Raw genomic sequence first — 21,749 nt, 5'->3', positions numbered from 1 at the left:
GCAAGTTCACAGTAAAGTAATCTAGAGAGATGTTAGTTTAATTTCTTTCGTATGAGCATCCACTAAGCTTTCGATGCATCTACTCATTCAACAATGAAACAAATACAAACTACTTATTTGTACGTGCATACACACACACACACACAAATCAATCAATCAACTGAAGTTCTGAAGGTTTAGAGCTTGATTAACATGCATATACCTATACCTATTCATTCTAAATACACAGAAATTACTGTTTGACAAAAGCCATTTGTGAATGAATAATCTGAGTTAGCAATGCCGGACTGGAGATATTTTATATGTACATTGAGATAATTGACGCCGCAATTTTTTATGCTACTATTCATTATTGCTGGCGTTGGGACCCTTCCTCGGACCTCCAAGAATACGTGAAATCTGTAAACCTCTACTGAATGCTTGGTTGAACAGCATTCGCGTTTGGAACTCAGACACAAAAGGGAACCAGGCCAAGAATGCTACTGGGGTAAATAAAAGTAAACCCATGATAATTTCGTAACCACGAGCAATTGTTTGAACCGATTGCCAAAATCCTGCTCGTTTAATTGGTTTCTTGCAAGCCTGTGCAATCTGTAAGAAAAGAAAAAGAATCAGAAGAACAATCAAAGAGAAAGAACACAATAAGGTAAAAATTAAAATTCTGACACGGACGCATAACTTAATGGCAAAGACAATGAAAACAAATTAAATCAAAATGATTTACTGACCAAAAGCATTCCCCATCCAGTTGGCATAAAGGCCAGAATGCAGACTATGGCATCCTTCACCGTCATTTGGGTGAGCACTACTAAGATGACAAAGACTGATACGAGTATAATAAATATACATCCCTTAACAAGTCGAAATAAAAGCTGAAAGTCTGCACTTAATCTTCGCCTTCCAGCAGACACAGCCTGAAATTTATTAAGATAATAAAATGACATTTTATTGTTAAAGATTTGAACATAACATGACATAACATAACATAACATATGAAGCCGAGATGATGACAGGTCTTCATTTCCTGATCTCTTAATAATTTTGTGTTTAGTGCTAATATAAAATATATATTATATGCATGTGTGTGTGTTGACAAGATCGAAAATTAAGAGGACTAAATTGCCAGTACTAACCTTCATCAGAAACAAAACAGCGATGATCACCAGCCAAGAACCACCATATACCTGCGCGCATGCTCATTCAGAAGCAAATTATATTTCCACCCACATCATTACTATACACAGATAGTTAGCATTATTTTTAAAGGTGAAAATGCATAAAAGCTACTCAAATATACCAGGATACTTTTGTTCTTTGTAATGTTGAGGTGATATACAAGCCCAAACTGGTAGATGAAGAAGCGCAATGCTAACAATATCTCAGTAATGATACCACGCATCCCAGAGTAGCGAAGATGCTCATGTTCCTTTTCCCACCAGGATTCCCAACTTTTTTCTGGAGATACTCCGATCCCTCCATGATTGCTTATCCACTTCTTCCAATCTGTCCAGTCATCGACTATCTTTTGCCACTCAAACCCTGATGGGTTGAACAGGAAAGGAGCAAAAAGCCACGTTCCAACCATAAACCATATTTGTATGGTGATGAGAATATATACAACTCCACTTCTATATGAACGACCAAATATATGGTACACAACAAGCAGAATCAAAAGCTCAATGCCCTTGACAAAATGGCTTCGGGAGTAGAGTCTGTAGTTATCAGCAAATTTGGCGTGAAATACAACAAAGCTACGACCAGTTCCTCTGTACTCTGCACCTCCATGAAGCAAAGTCTTGCCGTAATAGTGGGTCTTCGTACCAAGTGAAAATGTAAAAAATACAGGGGCCAATTGTAATTGCATCAATATAAAATCACTTAGTGCAGTACGGAACCCCTTTTCCAATCCAATTTCCATAATCATAGGCAAGGCCATCAAAAAACCAATTTGCACTACAGATTGAGAAGCAAGGGCCACTTGAAGAGGCTTATTGTCTCTAATAGCTTTTTGAGTACTCAGCGCTTTTTCCAGTCCGCTCAGAACCAGATAAAGGCGACCGTAGAGAAACACATAAACCGTAAGCACCGTCAACTGTTAAGCCATAAAAGAGATATTTCAGATCGCTGGAAGAATTATATTGTTTTGTAAATGAAGAAAAAGAGATATTTTACGCATACCAAGGTGCTAAAGTAGAAACCAATTGTGGTGAAATAGCAAGACAACATTCGAAAGAAATCAAATCTGTGTCCAAGCCTGTAGATGTCACGGCTCAGTGTCTGCTCACCGTTCCCATTAGCTATTTTTGCCTCAAAAATGGAGATCTGGTTGAGGCCGACATCCCTTCCTTTACCAACTTGTATATATTCATTATGAGTGACTTTGCCATCACGTAAGGTAGAATTGAAACCTGTACAGCATAGATTTTAAAAATTGGTACATTGTCAATCTAAAAATAAGGACTTGAAAGTCTCAGAGCAATGAGAATGCCTGCAAATATGTCCTCGCTTAAGTTGATCACTCTAGAAGCTTTGCTCACACCCCCTCTGGTAAGATGAAACAGTCTGTCGAATACATCTGGATGGCCATAATGGAACCTAACTCTGAACATAGCAACAAAATTGATGATATTCAGCACAGGGCAAAGCTTTGAGAAAAATGCAGACAATGGAATAGTAATATAATGCAGAAAATATTTTAGTTTCATTGTGTTATGCCGTTCCGAATTTTGAGTATGGAAAACGTGCATAGAACTTACTAACTGCCTTCCAAAAAAAGAATCTGAGCCTGTAAATTTGTTCTACGAACCCATTGATTACAACAGCTAAAACTTCATGTCTCTCCATAATTATTTCATGCATTTGTTTTCAGTGGAAAAAGAAGCATTTATATCAGAACATAATACAGACAGGAAAATTGAGGAACTCTTACCTCAGAGGGCTAGCCAACAATCTCTGCCCAATAGTTACAAAACTAGTCTCCTGATTTGACATAAACCATGCAAGAGATGACACACTGCAACAAAGAAAGGACATGATAAGAAAAAACACAAAACTTTTTTTTTGGGGGGTTCGGGAGGGGGGGGGGGGGTGTTCCTAATGAACAAGCACTTCAGATTCTGACCTGCCTGTAAATATATGCTCCCTAAGCCCAAGTATCGTTGGAGGTCTACCATCATGTTCTTGGAGAAATTCTTCCAGCAAGTTCCTCATTTTGAATGCTTCTTCCAAATAGTTATCCTGTTGAGTTAAATACAACAATTTAGTTAGGCAAGGAAACCTGGCATTATCAGCCCCTAAATCTTCTCTTTCTCAGACAATACATTCAACTACACACACACTGTTGCCAATAACCCCTCATTATCATGCCCATTTCCCCTAACAGACAAAGTCATTGACTTGCTCGAATTTGGACAAAGAGGAAATAAAACTTGAAAAAATCAGTTACAATTCCATCCCAGAATAGCGACCTTTCTTCGCATTACATTATACATCAGAGTTACCCCATTAGGACACCATACAGAGTCCCTACTCATAGCCAAGTGTGTCACTATTATGGACCTGTGTCACAACTTTATACTCATGCATGTGTCACTACATCGTAACTAGTTACTACAAGTACTGAACTTAGCATGAACTGAAATGATGATAAAGCTTCTATAGTATGGGGCAAAAACAATTAGCCACTAGTTTCAGCCATGCAATTGTCACACACAGTTCATGAGTCATGCTTCATACATTTGGTAATTGAATTTACATTTTTCTTGTAACTAAAAATATAACTAATGTAGTGATTGTCGTGTGAAAGATATTGTATACCTGGTTCATATCTATTGTTTGCAAGCCTTCTCCACGTGTGAAAATAATGGCATGATTTTGATTTTCTGGCTTTCCTTCTCCCAGTATTGCCGGTCCAGGAAGCTTTATCCGATAAATATCCTGCACAAGGAGATTAAAAAAAAATTATTGTAAATGAACAGTTGTCTACCAAAGAGGGTTGCAATATTAGAATAGTATATCATTGCACTGATATGGATAAATTATTTCTCTGAGTAAAGCAAAAATTATCTTAGTGGATAACATCTTCCAAAAAGGAACAACACAATAGTAGTCCTGCTAAAGGACAATTCCTAATACAGAAATTACTTGCAATAGCAAGATCTAACATATAGAGTTTAAGTATTGAACTACTGTTTAGTCTTCATTATTAAACAGAATTCGAATTATTACCTGGTCCAGTCTCTGAACTGGATCAGAAGAATCAATTGACTTGGTGGAAGGAGCCGCCTTTACAAGAGCTGAATAGTAGACCTTCCTAACCATTTTTTTGGATTTGTCTTCACTAGTTTTCTCAACCTCGTCAATGTAAGCTACCCGAAGAGACGGGTAACTGCAACAGGAACACAAAGACATTTAATTGCTCTTTTGCTTGTAGAATCAATTAGACTCTTTTCTAGCATGCTATTTGCATTCTTAAATAACAAGAAAGTCTATTTTACTATATTAAATGAAGATAAAAACTTTTTTTCTTCTTTTTGGTGGCAGTAACGAGGAGAGCAAGTGGAAGACTGTCATATACTAAGTACGTATGTTCCAGTTAACAAACTAAATTCATAATGACACAGGGATAAAAGTAAGGGCTGTCATCCGTACTACAAACAAGTCATCCACTACACCCCAATGCTTTTACAGATAAATATGTGTTCCGTTCCTAAATTGAACTGTCAAGACCTGCCCTTATGTGGAACACATAAAGGAGTGTGGACTAGCATCTGTAAGTACAATGTTGACAATTGAGTAAATTAAGCAAGACTAAAGAATAAATAAATAATTTTTTTTGTCATCTACCATTTTAACTCATCCTCTTTTTTTGTCAAATAGTTATAAATACTTGTGAAACAAGAAGCTTTGCCTCTTAAGGAAAAAGGTACCCCTATGATAAGTCAATAACCACTTGGCATGAAGACTTGATTAGCATACATTTCAAATGAAAAGGAATATAAAAATTGAAGATCATACGTTGCCATGAGTTTCAAAATGTCTTTGGCACGAGCATTTCCGGATCGCTTATGAATTCCATACTGTTGGCAGGAAACAACATATGAGAATTTCATGTCAACTACTGCTTGACATTGTTGCAACAGCGAGGCCTTTGAATGTTCCTCAATTGTCGATTCAGCAGCCTTATACCCTTCCATTAGATCTGAATAATAAAGAAACAAGATTAAGTTTTACAAAGCTAAAGATGAGAAGATCGTAAGAACTTAGAACAATCCGAGTCTTAGTACCTTCATCTTTTGCCATATCCAGGAAGGCCTGAAGTTCTAGCGCTTTCCGGTAATACATCATACCTCGTACTTATTGAAGAGAACAAAAGAAAACAAAACTCATAATCTTACATAGAAATCAAATCAAGTTACAATGAGAAGGAGGGGGATCTGCTTATACCCGTTTTGGTCAATGTTTGACCTCGATAGGATGCCCATAGGCGGAGTTGCTCTTCCAAGTCTTCATTACCTCTTAGATCCTCTTCAGGTTTACATTTGACACGTTCAAGAAAGTTAGTCCATTCATCTGTAAGAAATAATGGATTGAAGATTATTTTCTTCACAAAACACAGGATATAAAAATAATGAATAGAACTGATGAAAATGAGATAAATAGACAAGATTTAACCTGGAAAGATCTTTTGCAAATAGAAAAGAATAGAGACACCATCATCGTTCTCCTCTTCCAGGTGATTTATGGAGAAAAGAACTTCTTCTGAATGGTACGGTGTCAATACCCTAATCAAGTAGTTACAAGTAAATTATGTCAGGGTTTAAAAAGGGAAAAGTGATTGTCCCAAATCGGCCATATGAAGCAGTATATACATGAGACCAACAATTAGCACAAACTTTTTTCCTTTGTAAAACCAGTAGTCAGATCATCAATTTAAAAAAATATTAAAAAAAAAAGATTGATCTATTCTTATTGGTGGATGTGAGCACGTACAATTTGATTAAATACTGAAGTATCTTCATAAGACAGTAGCCAGTGAAAAGAGAACTGAGATAATGAGAAACTTTTAATAGTGAGATAGAACCTACGAGAATGAAAGCATATTTCGAACTTTGGGTGCATCAGGCATGTCCATAAACAACGAGTTGGAAAAAAAAGACATGCGCCTTCTTGCTTCCAAGTTAGATGGAACATCCATAGCAGACTCCTTCTCCGTAAGCAATAGATGAACTCTTCGGATCTATAAAAGAAAGGACTCACATAAACAAGACAATTACACACAACAATATATATCAGAAATTAAAAAGCAAATAGAAAAGCTTTTAGGACTGATAAATAATCTCTGAAAAATAAAAGGCTGGGACCACAAGAAACATTGTTGGAACAATCCAACCCAAAATCAATCAGCAGTTCAGCACTAGGTGGTGATGAGGCTCAAATTTTTATACGTCATTTTGTGACTTTCAATGTGAGATTATTCTCCAATATTCTCCCTCATATACGTTTACACATCTGGTTGCAAGTGCAATAACCTCCCTCCTCGGACTAAATCAGGTCATAGACACAATACAATCGCATACACGCATGCGCCACATACACATCAACAAATGGCACATTGGGATGCAATTGGATGAAATCAGGGGTCACCAAATCCATCCAACCCAAAACAAAAGGTAACAGGTCGTGAGGGTCGGGATCTTACATGTGACTTTACAAGGCTTAGATTTTCTAATTCATGATTCTATTATCTAACATAAATAAGATTAGTCATAAATAGTGCTACAATTAGGGATAATATATTATTCTAAGAAAAGAAAGGGACTAAACAGATGTAAACAAAAGATCTACTGGGATAGAAATATCGGGTGTAAGTTCACATCTGAAACACAATCAGACCATCTAGTACATCGGACACGCAAATCCGAGACAGTTGTTGTTTTCTGTACTTATAGACTCACCTTTTCTTTCCAAGCCTCTGTTTGTGGAGTCACTGGGAAATTCAGTGTGCCGAAGTATGTATCTCGCTGATCAAGGGGCCTCATTCCCTCCTCTTTTCCATAGGATCCACCATGGTTTGAATCTAGCAAGCTATGAAGAAAGAAAAATAATACAAGAATGAGAAGTTTGGGCAACCAATACGTTAATAAAATGGAAAGTTAAAACATAATCATTTACCTGGGAATTTCATCATCAACAATTAGGTCCCTTGTCACAACTTCTAACATGTTAAGCAAAACAATTACAACCTGGTCCTTGTCCTCCCTTTTGTTGTCCAACTGTACTCATCAGAAAATTATGGTTGGCTATAAAGTTATAGAACGAAGTATGTCAAAGTTAACTATGAAAGAATAATACCAGATATTTAATAAGCTGAACAAATTGTTCGTGAAGGCTTGGGAGAGCACTCAATTTAACTTCCTTTGTCAGTGTTCCTTTTTCTATATGATTATCAACTATGGCATAGATTTCATTTATAATCCTGTACCAGAAAAATATCATGAAAAATATCATTTATAATATCATGAAAAATATCAACTATGGCAATGACTTCCTTTTTGTTTTCTTCTGAATTAATGTAGGACCCAAGTAGTATTGTACTAACATCTTTTCACGTTCTCCACGAACTAAAACATTGATGATACTTCTACAAGAAAGATAGCACTCTCTAACAGCACAACGCATATAACTGTCCTTGTCTGTATTCATTCGCTTTTTCAGCTCACTATCTTTATCTTTGCTGTCTTTAGCCATATCAAGTGCTATAGGGATCTGCAGAACTAGTACAAAATGTGAATATATATATTTTCCTTGGTAAGACTCATTATAGGAATTTACTCAGTATAAGATAGACCTTGCTAGCAAGCAGAAACGGAGGCCACTGGATGAGGTTCATGTCTGGATCAGCCCCATATGGGACAAGCAATAGGTTCATTTCCCTGCAAAGAAAGTCCAACAAGTAGAGATTATAACTCAACATACATCAAAGTTAAGGAAAATGTGTGTTTATGCTGCATTATTTTACCTATCACTTATTAGATCCTCTGCTCTGAAACTACTGATTATTTCGTTCCACATCTGCGCAAATTTCGCGGCCGCCTTCTCCTTGTTAGATGGGATCTGAAACAATCAACCAATTATATTCAACTGATGATATAGTGATCTACAGAGAATCGTGCACAATTGTAAAATGGTAGTCATTAACAATATTTGTGGCTTCTGCTGCAGAACAGTAACAGACCTTATCAAATTTACGAAAGAACAAGGCTTTTAGTCCCTTCTTCTTAGTATTCTCTTTTTTCTCCTTAGGAATCAAGGAATCATTAAAAGCACCGGGCAGTGATTCAAATCGGCTTCTCAACAACTCTAGAGTCCGAATCTGAAAGAAACAAACATCTTGTCATGTAGGTAAGTTCAAACAACCTACATTTTGGGCAAGGCATGAAAGTAGACTATAGAATATATCTTAGCCTAGAGAACAACTTCACATAATATTTAGTGTAAATATGGAAAGTGAAGGAAACTATCATCTGCTTTCACCGCGTTGAATAAAAGAAATTAAATTAAAGACCCTATTCAGTTGTCTATAAGATTATAACTTAGAAAGTAGTTTAAAGTGTCATGTGCTTGTACAAAAGGAATGCACACTACTCTTCATGATTACTGGTGTTTCACTTCCATGTTGAATCATTTGTAAGCACTTCAAACAATATATATTGACAATGTACCATCGTCACGTGACTCTCGTCTATAAAATTGAATAATGTAGAAATACAATGGGAAAGGAGTAATTGTATGGACAACAAATCCATAGGTCGTCAGCACAAATAACTCAAGCTTCTACTTGCACCCAGGTTAAAATTTTCTGTTCAACTCACCGGGACGTTTTAAAAAAAATGATAATTGCCTCTTGTTGATTTCCTGTTATCAACTTCCTACAGATGTTTTCACCAGTGTACCAAGTACATGGACAAGTCAGATATGTAAAAGAAATAACCGTATACTAACCTCTCCAAGCCTGCGAAATGCACCATATAAACCTCCATATATTGTGGAGAAGATGGCATACCAAATTTGAGTATCCATAAAGTAGACCTAATGAAAATGAAAAAAAAAAACAGTTAACTTAGTCTGACAGAATAATCAAAGAAAGACAGAACTGATAATGACATAAACACCGACATACAAGAACAATTGGAGCCCAGAGTGCAACCACTACACCAATGTTATTCTTGGCTGTAAAAGTCAAATGCCGAAAAATGTCAACTGATGACATCATTAACTTGTAAAGAGCATAAGGAAGTTTCTTAATGCATGCAGTTACCTCGAGGAAAAAACTCATGCCATTCATAGGTCTGAATGTGCACTCTCATAATATCTTTAGTTGGTTTTACCAGAGGCCTAATCTGCAAGAAAGAAAAACAAACAAATTTAATTAAACTAATTATCCTAACAATTCAAGATAAGATTACCTGACCATTTGGAAGCATCAGTAAAAACTCAACTTAGCCCACAGATTTAAAACTAAGATATGCGACAATGTTGTAAGCTTTTCTATATGATTGCTTTCTAATTATTTGATATTCTGATATTATTTTAGGCATAAAGTACTCCCAGATGAGAGTTAGTGACGCAGAAGATTTATTTTAAAAAAGAAAGAAAGGCAGGTGATGGTAATCAATTAAGGGACACATTTATAAAGGGTACTTTCATGATTTAAGGATACAGGAATATTTTTTTTTACGGGCAATTACTCAGAAATTCAGGTTACCTTATGAATGGTGTTACACATGGTTTTACACAATTTCATGATAATAAAATGCTTTTTAATTATCACTAGCATTACATCCTCAAAACTAAAAGTCAAACAGGGAAGTGTGTCGATAATCATTGCATCACTAGAGCAATCATTTAGAGCTGAGTATAGTAATAATATATAATTCTATAAACTGCAGAAGCAGCGGTGCCTAACTGCTGATGCTTGTAAACTGAACATGGATAAGAGAAAATACCTCAACAAAGTAACTAAAGGCTAATTTTGAAACAAGCAGGAGAACCCAAAATAGGGTATACCTACATTCAAAAGCCATCAGTAGCTAAAATAATCATCAGCCACAGCATCTTAGCTAAATTCATCCATACAGTAGGCAGAAAATAAAAACATATTTGCTTACTTGAAAAGGGAAAAAGCACTTTCATGCATTCCTCTTCCAACATAAAGCCGAGGCTACAGAATTTAAGATATAATAAGAATGCATCAGACTTTAGCGAGGGAAAATACATAGATACTTATATATATTTTCATACCTGAGACCACCACATCATCAGCATCATAATCTTATAGTTTGATCTTTCAAGATGCCGGCGAAGAAATGGAAACATGAACAACAATGTTGAGAGCATGTTTGGAGATAAGTAGACAACAATAGCCAAAATGAACAAAGAAGATGAAGTTGGACCATTGCCAAACCAACCCCGAATGGTCTGTGCAAAACCCCCTGGGTTTTTCCAACTAAACGCATAAGTCACGGGTAAAACAATGACCCAGGCTGCAGCTGAGACAGCTTTGAGGACATATCTTAGCCTGACAACAGGTGACATGCTTCGCCTAGCCTTCCAGCTCAGAATTAGATCGAGAACAGCTGAAAAAATGGACAGTAAAGACAGGACAGTGAAAGTTAAATTAGTTGGTATATAGCAGCAATTCTGCAGAAAACCTAGTTAATATCTTCTTTTCATCAAAGGTAAACACATTAGTGAAATAAGAATAGACACCAATTGAACCTCTCACAGGTTAAATTTGTTACGGATCAAATTTCTTATGGTGTGGAACCTCACAGCCTTACAACTATCTGATGACTGATGAGAAAGCTCGTATTCAGAGTTATCGAAACAGGCATTACAGAGCAGATTTGTCAACTTTCTTCAAGAAATTTCAGTTGATATTGTATCTGTCAACTACTTAAACCGTCGGAATCAACAATGTTGAGATTTTTTAGCACATGTAGAACTAATATGATATTTCAACACTGAGATAATTACTAAATATCAAATGTAGGGGGAATTAAAATTTCAGTATACATTGCCCAAGTAAAAACAAAAATCCAGTATGGGCAGGAGACTAGGAGCGTGGAGTAAGGTCGAATGTATTTATATACCTTGTGCAAGCTTCAATATTGCCGCAGTTATGAAGATACTCAGTACTTTTTTAAAGACAACACCCTCAAAGACTGCACTTAAGTTCCCTGACCCATTCCAAGCAACTATGATCATTGCCTAAAAGAGATCATATTTTCTGTGTAAGTCTCAAGATTTAACAAAAATTAGCAGAGAAACAACTGGGATAACAAAACTAGTTAAATAAATACCTGTAAACTCAATATATAAAAGCTCCACATTCTATCAAAACTTCTGAAAATGTGCCAAAATGAACGAATTTCGACAAAATTAACTTTGCCAATCCATCGATGCCCAGTGTATGGTTTGTTTTTCTGAAAATCATAAACTTTCCAAAATCAAAAAGCAAAAATCTAAACAAAAAGATAGGCTATAACATGTTCATCTTTCGAGTTTTTTTATTCCCCCCCCCCCCCCTTTTTTTTTTGCATCAACTGACTTGGTCCAAAGTACACTACAACATAAAAGTACCTGAACTTTTTCTTTAGATAACAAGTAGAAATATGATATTTGGTTAATATTAATTCTGATATGTGACATCATATAGTATGAGTAATTGTCAAAAGTGTGAGCCACATGCATATTTTTAGGAGTGCATACTTAAGAACTACATATACTTTTAAATTGAACGTCAATAAAAGCTGGGGAATAGGAATCAACAAGTAGACGTAATTTGTCATGTCAAATAAGGGATACAGTGTAGGTGAAACAATCCCTCCATTCTTTCTTTCTTTTTCCATCAAAGGATACCACAGAGATAAGAGTCTTGTTTTGCTAGATCTCAAAGAGCTCAAACTAATGGTGATATTATGCAAAATGGTATCTCAACATTTGAAATATACGCCTACAAAATAATTATGGCTTTGAATAATTCCTCAAACACCTGTCAGATGTAGATGACCCAATCCAAGTTCCAACTTTTATTGAAGCAGATGTGTGAACCAAATTTAATAAAAAAATTGGTAGAAGGTATATAACTTGACCATATATATAAGAGGACTGGAGTTCATGAAGTCTATGGTGATAAATATCATCAACAACAAGGAGGTCAAAAAACAATTACTTAGTATCTACAATTACAAGTTTAAAACAGACCTTCTCTTTGTCATGTTCAGGCTCTTTACTAGGCTGGTAAAAGAAATCGGCATCAGCACGCATAGGCCAACCTAGCTTAAAACAATCAACTGACCTGCAGTTCAACACCAACCAAAAATTGTGGCATCTAGTCTTGTATGGGGCACCAGCAAAAACACAGAAAATCACGTACCAGAAGTATTCATTCAAGTCATCATAATTTCTCCACTGAGAATGCTTTGATTTTCCTCCTTTGCTCCTTTTAGCCTCCTGCAAAGGACAATCAGAGCAAATATCAAGGCTTTGAAGTAAGAGAATGTCAAAGGTAAGGAACTACATTATTAGCCAAAGTAGCAAAACACACACCTGTGCTATAGTATCATATATCGGAGTTACTACTTTCTCCAAAAAGACCTCCTTATCACCACCGTAGGCTGGCTTTATGTGCTCACCTGTCATTGGACTAACACTCCCAGCTAGCATTCCGTATAATTCAAATGCCATCTGCAAAGAGAAAGGAACAACATTAAACAAATTGATAAAAAATTAAACAAGGGTTCATCAGATTAATGGCTTGGATGAATCACAAACGCTTATCTTCACTTTGGTCAGAAATAATGTATGCTTTACACTACATATATAAGTACACATGCATGATCTAAACTGATAATTTCTACTTTTGGAACTGAATAAGTCTATAGCACATGTGTGCGTTTGGCTTGAGATATCTATGATACTGGTTAAGCAAATTCTTGTGAACATGCTGAGGTATTAATTTCAAAAATACAGACTAGAGGACAATTTACTATTACCTTCCCAAACATTCATTTCTGATATGTAAATTTATTAGACCACAAGAAACCAAGGACAAGATGTCCACTACAATGGACAACGAAAGGCTCCAGTCCAATCTGAATGAGTAATGTAGAAAGAGGTTTCGAACAACACCTCCATAATGCTTACATCAGTCTATCCTACCCATTTCCCACAACTAACAGTAGTTAACAACTTGTAAGTTTGGACATTGTAACAATACATTGATCTCTCCCAAGACTACCCCTAGGTAGAATACGTGACTAGTAAAGGAAATGTACAGAGTTTAGTCAGTTTACAACTTTACATCAATACGCAGAACGCGTGTGTGTGCGTGCGCATGCACATGCACATGCATATGCCTACATACATGTATAGTTCTATACCACTAACAGAAGAGGCTTTGACAATATTTTGACTGAATTTGGAATATGCATCAAACCTGTTCATACTTTCGCAGTAATTTCCATAGCTATAATACCTTCAGACCAAACAAGAAATTTTTTTGATAATATTGATCGGATACCAAAATAGAATAAGCAAAAAGTGATGACAAACCTTTGGCTTTGACATTCATTCACACTCATAGACAAGCTACCCAGCGATCAGTAGACCAATCTTTAAAGAGCTATATAGTTACCATGTTCACAATTACAACTTTAGGTACTTCATTAATGTTTCCACATTGATATATCTATTGAACATTGCTAATCAACTTAAGAATCTCAAAATGAGAATATCTAAACAACTGATATTAAAAAACCTTGAATACAAAGAGTCATGAAGGATGAGAAAACCATGACCTTCCTTTATTGACTGGATTCAAAGAAACAAAAAGTTTATATGGGTTTGAGAAGGAGGTTAAGTCAGAAATTTCCTAGAATTTCATAAGGGCCTTATGTTATAATATATGACAACAGTGTGAAGAGAAAAGGTGTAACCATCTGTGTTTAGTTTAAAGTCTTAGTAAGTGAATGCTATGATCAGGTGTGTATGAGTGCTAAGATTCAACCGTGAATGTGATTCCTATATTTCACCCAAAAAAAAAAAGACTTCTTAAGACTCACATGATGATAAATGTAGCAAAGGCATTCTGGCATGAATCTCAAGTTGGCAGCCTCTCCCCATATAAGAAGATATAAACCCATGTATAGTAATTTCCGTTGCTGTATTTCCTGCTGAATAGTTGGCAACCTGCCAGTTACAATTAGCCTTTTGAGTTACGAATATGAAACACAACACAACTGAACAATCAGAGCCCAAGCTTTCTTCTTCTTCTTTTTTTTGAAAGGCAATTCTCCTTCTTATAGGACTATAGCTAAATGATCAAATATATTCAAGCCATATATGAACAGTATTTATCCGTTTCTAAATGAATATTTTAATATATCATGTTAAATTACTTCATGTCAAATATGATTCCTCACCAAAGACTGCTTTTGCGACCCAAGTACTTGCACCATTTTTTGTAGTTTTTGAAAAGTTTCTTCATCACTATCGTTAATGCACGATCATCCAACTATGCAGCACGGCCCATTTAGAGTAAGTTAGCCTCAAAAAGTAAAGAAAAATATCAGAAAGTGAAAATATAACTGAGTTAGAATAATAACCTTGGGCGGCTGATCAAGTTTTGGTGATTGCCGTATGTGAACATTAGCAACCAAGAGAATCAAGTGCTCCCTTTGATTGGCGACACTATCCTTCTGCACATTTTATGAATTGCGCAAAGCTTGTTGATTAAACATGAGAATCTAATAAGTATATCACCACTGGTCTGGTAAGTAATCTCACCTGAAAACCAAACATAGCCTGAAGCCAATCAAGAATGTCTTCATCAACTTTCTTTTTGTAGTCCTTCGGCCAGGGTAGACCCCTGGTGTTTCGGAGTGCAGCAACAGTAGCATGAATCTGGAAAGAAATAAAAGAGACGATGCTTTTCACCTATAATCTAAAGACATAGAGCATAGACCTTCAAAATCAAGATGGTTGAAACCTCGGGATATTTCATGATTGCCTCCTGATTTTTACTATCAGGATCAAGAGGAAGAATATTGTACGGTAGATATATCTGTTGTTTTTCTTCAACCTTAGTGTGAGCTTCCAAAATCTACAGTAGGAACAAATTAATTATTTTTATTCACTTGGAAGGAAGAAAGTGCCAAGGAAGATTAGTATCGAGTAAACAAAGATCATAAGTACGGAAATTCACCTCCTCAGCAACTTCAACAGCCTCTGTCTGATTGACAGCCTTCAAAACCTCAAATAAAACAGCAGCAGTTTGGTATGCCTTTGTCAGTTGTGCACTGCATTAGGACATTGAAATACTTTAGAAAGCCAAGTATAATGCACCGTAGCAACTTTCAATCATGAATACCCACACGGAAACACTCTTACAAACATACCGATCAGCTTTATCAGCAGCATTCAAAGCTTGAATGTATTTTGTGTAGTAGTCTCGATAAAAACTCTGCATTTCACGAGCATCACTCTTTGCTCGTCCTACCAATGTCGTTTCATTTTCCTATAGAGAACAAAATCATAGGTAATATCTTTGTTGAAACCCAATATCCTGATAGAGTTCTGCCATCAAAACTATCAAAACAAAATTGATAAAAAAAAGAAAAAAGAAGCAGAAGAATAGAACGAGGTAGGTATTCTTCTCGGAAAGATGGCACTTATCCTTGGACAGTCTCATTAAAAGATGTATCCATTCACTTTTCCGAACACTAGACATTTCTCATCTAGATTTTGTCTATCTCCTTGTTCATTTGTTAATTAATTGAAGACATGAGGCATAAGGAATAGGTAAATCGAAGGTTATACCCTCTCTAGACGTTGAAGAAGTGCAGTTTTAAACTGGCGAACACCACGGCCACTAGATGTGGGATCAAGTCTGTGAGCTTTCTCAAATGCATAAAACCGACCTAATCACAAGCACAACAGATGCAAAAGGTGTGAATTTGCATACACAAATGCGCTGTAACAAGATAAACAGAAAGAGAAGCTAGCAACTCACAGAGATAGGCAACTCTGGCGTTCCTAGATTCGACTTCATTTGCAACACGGAGAATAGGGGCGATGTCGACGAGAGAAGAAGGCACCACCTCACTGTCGAGCATAGGCTCCCCGAAGCTTCCGGCAGTCTGAGTCCGCAGAATCCGCCTCTGCGGCTGCTGCTGGTCGAACCCAGCCCGTCTATATGCCATGTCTTCCCTAAGCAAGTCTTTAACCCATGAAAACAATGAAATCAAACGCAGTAGTTTGGTTGGTACTGAGAAATGTGAGCACACGAGCTCAGTATGGTCCGAGCGTTTTGTTTACAAGACTGACTCAAATACGTACCTGGCTGTTGGGTTAGATGGAGACGCACCTCGCCATATGATGATGACGATGATGATCTGGGAGGTTAGAAATGAAGGAGAGAAGGTGATCTGGGTGGTGGTGGTGGTAGTAGGAGCAAGCAAGGGTCTCTGTAGCTTTCGGAAGAAAAGGTCGAGACTACAAAGAAGACCCAATCAACATAAAACAAGTATATAGGAGAGATGCACGTGCACTGCACACACTTGGAAAAACTAGGCACCAGCCAATCAGAAAAGACTGCCTGCTCCTCGTTCCTTTTCTTCGGGGTTTTTGATCCAGTGGAGGAGATCGCGAACTTGCTCTGGTTTTAGCTCAGAAAACCATTTCCATCAATGTAAACTTATAATGATAATAAGGGTCTTCTTAAGGTTTGGGGTACTATTACCCCATCTAAATTTTTAGTTTCCTCTTTAATTGCCGCCAAATCTATCATGTTCATTCTCCGTCTAAATTGGAAGTTAATTCAGGTAATGTGACTCGTTTTTTAATTTAAATTGGACGTTAGTTTACATATCATAAAAAGATCATTCAAAATTAACGTCGAAATTGGACTGAAAACTACTATTGGCTAGAGGGCTCAAAGGGTTATTTGATGAAGTTGAAAGTATATGTACTAAGATGACGTTACCTCCGATCCTAAGGGGGAAACTACATTTAAAACTAACTATCAATCAACGAATATGTGTGGCATCTGGACCACAACCGGCCACCACCCTAGCTTGGTCCTATTTGCAAATCTATATTTTTTGCAGCATCGCTCCTTTACTTTCATTCTTTCTTGGGGCAGGGATGAACTGGACGTTTTTCTTCTTTCATGCCAATGGCAATGCATATGGATTGTCATCATATTAATGCTGTGACAACCTCCCAACCAAACCCTGTGGTAATATATGCAATAAAAGACCAGGAAACTACTAATGAAACCAAAACCGTACCGACTTGATCATTGTGGTCGGCGGCAACGATCAAAGAAATGGTTTAACCGGAAACCCTGACCTAGGTGTAAAATGATAGTTCATGATTCAGGCGACTGACTGCCTAACGAGTTTGTCAAAAACAACCAAAACAATATAGAAGAAGAAAAATAATGAAAAGCCTAAGAGTGACTTGTAACAAACTAATTAGTTCTCAAATCAAGTATGAATTAAAAGCCTCCACTAGGAACTTACTTTAATCCTGCACTTCTGCCTGCCAAACAAAGATGGATAGTGACCGTAAAAAGCTAGCAAACAGCAAAGAAAAGGAATTGCGCGTCCTTTTTATTTTCTTTCTTTCTTTCAAAACAACAACAACCCTAAGGCTTCGAGTACATCTTTATGTCACTGGTTAAATAGTATTACTGTACATGGACAAAGAAGATCAGAGTGGAGTCATCAAGATATAATAAAAGAGTGATGTCGGATGATCGAATCTTTTCGTCAGATGAATTTTTTATTTTGTTTTTAATTTGATGAAATGAAGCAAAATCAAAAGCCAAGTTAGGTATGCTATACGTGATGAACAAGATAAAGTCTGTCATCTCACGAAAGTAGCTACTAAAGAGTGTAGTTAATTAATCCATCGAAAAATAGATAAGAGGGAAAGGATAAACAATGAGGCAATGCGATTTACATGTACCATGTATGACCAAGACTTAGCTAACTGGGTTTATCATCTCTCTTTATTACCGAAAATGACTACCTAGCTGCTAGTTCAATATGACAATAAGGAAGCTTTGTCAAGCTAATCGATATGTGTTGCCGAGCTGGTTTACGATTATTGGAGTCGTGTTATTGTTAATGACTATATAGCTATCCTTGATATTGTGTAACAACTTGGACCATATGCAAATTATCCCTTTTTTAGTGTTCAAGAAGACAAGATGTCGACGCTGGCGTGCCAACACCCCTCTTGGACTCTTGTTGCGTGGTCGTTGATGAAGATAGCTCCTGCCTTGACTTGTGATCTATGGTTGTGTCCGGAATTATTAGGAATACTTCTCTTTGCTTACTGAAAATAAGGAGATCATGCAAACCTTATTGCTTCATTATCGCGCAGTAAGAAGTTCACAAAAGGGAAACAGATTGTACCCTTCTTGTCTGAACCATCACCGGCTTTGTTAGGGTCGAGCAAACACCTTTCTTTGGCCCCCTATTTGTGAGCTTGCAGCATAAGTTGTCTCTAGCACTTTAAGCTCAGAACTATCATTCTTTAATTTTGATGCGTTACTGGAGCTATTTCCTAGTTTTTCAGATCCAAGCCGTCTTTCGCTGGCCTTACGCTTCCTGCCATTCAAATGACCTTCAAATGTTTTCTCATTTGTTACAGTCATTTGACATAGAGCACAACTCCATTGTTCCTCAGGTAGCTCCTCGCGTATCTTTTTTTTTTTCATAGTATATCGATGTAACTCATTAAGACCCTCTGATGGCAGTAATTTCCATTTCAGTCCAGAAAGGTTTGGGTTCGGTTTTGCCAGAATGATCAACCTCCCCTTGTTGAGCTCCTCCTTCTCCTTGTTCGGCTCTGGAGAACTAGCCGCCGGGGTCAACTCCTTGTTGACCTCCACCTTCTCCAGCTCAGGTTCCGGCAGCAGCGGCAACATAGCCAACGGTGAACTACTCCAAGAGCTAAACCCGAAGCGAGGGTCGAAAGACTGGCCCGAACGAGTCCTCAAACCCGAGCCCATCGCCGCCGTCTTCGTCAACTTTGTTCAAGGCGAGCTCTCGCTCCAACATGAGCTCTCTCCTGACCTTGGCTTCGAGAACCCGCCGCCGCGCCGTAAGAATCTCCTCCCTGATCATGTCCTTCTTCATCTGACGTCGCGGGCGTTGGTCGGGTGAAGAATCGGGTCGTGGAACAAATAGTCCGGAAAAAGAGCCGGATGCAAATGAAGGTTGCCAAGCTGCTAAATCAAACTTAAGTAGAACATAATGAGCTCATTTCACATAACACAATGAGTTCATTTCATAACCTTTTTTTTTGTTTAGTCTGGGCAAAAGAATATTTCTTTGTCCTAGAAACTGCTGCATCCCATGACAATGAGGCCATCACTTTTTTTGAAGGAGTATCATGGTCTGATTTTGACCCCTTTTTTATATTTTTTTTTGTAGGATTTTGACAACAATTTGAGAGTCGCGGTCGATCTAGCCATTTGACTGCGTTTGAAACGCGTTGATTTCTGGCAAACTTGAAGAACGTAAACGACCTAATCGCTTGACTGTTCTCATTTCATAGACTTGACAACACTCAATAAAAGCGTTTTAGACTTTACGCATCACATTCACCATGACGGCTTTCAAGAGTTTGAAGAACGTAAACGACCTAATCGCTTGACTACTCTCAATTCATAGACTAGACAGCACTCAATAAAAGCGTTTTAGGCTTTACGCATTACGCATCACATTCAACATGGTGGCTTTCAGGAGTTTGAAGGATGGGACGATCACTATCCTCGACGATGTTGAAGATGAGCAACATGACGACACCACCTTAACTACATATCCCTCTCTCACTGGGCCATTCGCCTTTAAAGCTCCATTCTATAGCAGCTTAACTCCCGTCTCGCAGTGGACTTACGCAGTGAATCGCCAAGAAGCCAGCTTCCAATCACCCAAGTCAAGCAACAAGGAGCTAAGTTCAGACGTTTTGATGTTGAAGTCTGTACATCGTGAAAAAGATGCTCCTACGATGTCATTCAAGCTTCTCAACGACTCTATATCCAACAACTCCGTGAAATGGGGTGCGTTTCAAAACTACCGGCGGCTTTACCTATATAGAGTGCTACTGGGAGTGGGTAGAAGATGTATTAAACCGAAACAAAGACCACATCAAGAAGGCATGCCTCTATTGAGCAGTGTTTGTGTCATTATTCAGCCATGATCGTGTTGCTCCCGTGATGCGAGCTTTTTGTGAATATTGGTGCCCTGCTATAAACACTCGCACACATCGCAAGGGGAGATGTCTATATCTCTTTTGGACCTTGAGCATATTGGAGGCTTGCCTATCCTTTGAAGGTTTTATGACGAAGTCGTTCCACCCATTGGTGAGTTTTCTGCAAAGAGTAAAGAATGGAATACGGTATTGATATAAAGGCCAGATGAGATACAAAAGACCTCCCACCAAGAGTACACAAAACAAGAGGGATGCACCCACTAGTACTCACAATCCATCTGGCGCCATTCCGGGGATTCGCCAGCGAACTCTGGAAGACCTTTCACCATTCGAGGATCTAGGCGTAGAAGAAGCAAGCATGGAATATGTTTACCTTTCTGCCTTTTATGCGTGTTGGCTTTGTTTATTCTTATTCCCGAAGAATGATGCAGGTTTTATTCGTCCGGGAGTTTTTAAGATTGCTCGCAGAATGTCCCGAGGTCAAAACTATTGTCTGGTGGTTCCCGTATTGGCGAATATATATTAGGGTTTGAATGCCATATCTGTCTCTAATGATCCAGGATGCTGTCCAACTGCGCTTCCTTTTCATTACTTGTATGGGTGGTTGGGTGAATATTTCGGCACCCATTTATTCTCTCGACATCCAGAAAGCTTCAGGTCCTTGATGGTCCATATTTTAGGGGAATTTTTGGCAAGACATTTCGAGGATGGGCAGGCTCGTGCCTTGTTCACTGCTTGTGATGTTGTGCAGATGGAACGATTTGGCAAAGTCTCAAGTGTGTGCAAACTGATCGTTGACACCCACGGAGCCTCTCCTTCGGATTCTGCATATCTCATTAGTCTTCGCTTCGGATTCTGCATATCTCATTAGTCTTCGCTCCGGATTTGTGTCCTTACGGCAAGATAGTTGGCGAGTAGTCGAACCATATAGTCCTCAACGATTCAGCCGACAATTCGGATATGTTCAAGGTGTTCCCGGAGGTTCCCACGGAGATCGTCGGGCTGTAACTTTGGTTCAGACATACTATTTTTGGGATAGTTTTACGAACCTTGGCACAAAGGGTGAGGCAATCCTGCCTATGAAAAGCGACATCACGAAGTTTATGGTTACTCAGGACTACGTCCAATGGTGGTTTAAAGTTCATCATCGTGCGTTGATGAAGCCTATGAAGATACCCATTGTGAATTTGCCACAACAAGAGCCTCCAAAAGCTAAAGGAGACGACTGTGCGACAACTCCTCTTTAAATTTTGGTTTCCGCCGAAGCTTTGCCCCCGGTTGATAACGATTAGGTTCCACCACCTCCAGTTTTGGAAGGAATCGGAGATTCATCAGATTCTCACCCCAAGCCGAAGGAGAAGGTTGCTACATCCAAAAGGCGTAGCGGAAGTAGCAGTAGTGCCCATACTGACGTGCACTTCAAACGTCAAAAGAGGGATGATGCTGATCTTGTCCTT

At 37.9% G+C, this 21,749-nt stretch overlaps 1 protein-coding gene across 2 annotated transcripts; it reads right to left on the bottom strand.

The window, feature by feature from the left end:
- Positions 1-94: 94 nt before the first annotated feature.
- Positions 95-16,568, bottom strand: LOC126803224 (callose synthase 2). Of its 2 annotated transcripts, XM_050531002.1 has the most exons (43): positions 16,402-16,568; positions 16,076-16,282; positions 15,883-15,983; positions 15,462-15,580; positions 15,269-15,362; positions 15,053-15,166; positions 14,851-14,967; positions 14,670-14,762; positions 14,487-14,578; positions 14,127-14,253; positions 12,613-12,750; positions 12,440-12,516; positions 12,268-12,361; positions 11,364-11,486; positions 11,154-11,271; positions 10,303-10,637; positions 10,170-10,222; positions 10,008-10,068; positions 9,320-9,401; positions 9,182-9,231; positions 9,004-9,090; positions 8,237-8,374; positions 8,021-8,115; positions 7,850-7,934; positions 7,601-7,767; positions 7,354-7,477; positions 7,174-7,274; positions 6,957-7,086; positions 6,087-6,238; positions 5,674-5,783; positions 5,446-5,571; positions 5,286-5,354; positions 5,017-5,200; positions 4,228-4,387; positions 3,817-3,936; positions 3,122-3,237; positions 2,930-3,013; positions 2,489-2,601; positions 2,179-2,408; positions 1,298-2,092; positions 1,134-1,184; positions 729-914; positions 95-591 (listed from the first exon to the last, which is right to left on the bottom strand). In XM_050531002.1, the coding sequence occupies exons 2-43, from the start codon at positions 16,263-16,265 to the stop codon at positions 343-345; spliced, it is 5,850 nt and encodes a 1,949-aa protein (XP_050386959.1). In that variant the 5' UTR covers positions 16,266-16,282; positions 16,402-16,568; the 3' UTR covers positions 95-342. The 2 variants fall into 2 exon arrangements, with proteins under 2 accessions (XP_050386959.1, XP_050386960.1); XM_050531003.1 differs by lacking the exons at positions 95-591; positions 729-914; positions 1,134-1,184; positions 1,298-2,092; positions 2,179-2,408 and having other exon boundaries at positions 3,126-3,237.
- Positions 16,569-21,749: the final 5,181 nt, after the last annotated feature.

This window comes from Argentina anserina, chromosome 7 (assembly GCF_933775445.1).
Source record: "Argentina anserina chromosome 7, drPotAnse1.1, whole genome shotgun sequence".
NCBI classification, from domain to species: Eukaryota; Viridiplantae; Streptophyta; class Magnoliopsida; order Rosales; family Rosaceae; genus Argentina; species Argentina anserina.
The sequence above is the reverse complement of the archived record's forward strand: the minus strand, read 5'-3'. Positions and strand labels throughout refer to the sequence as shown.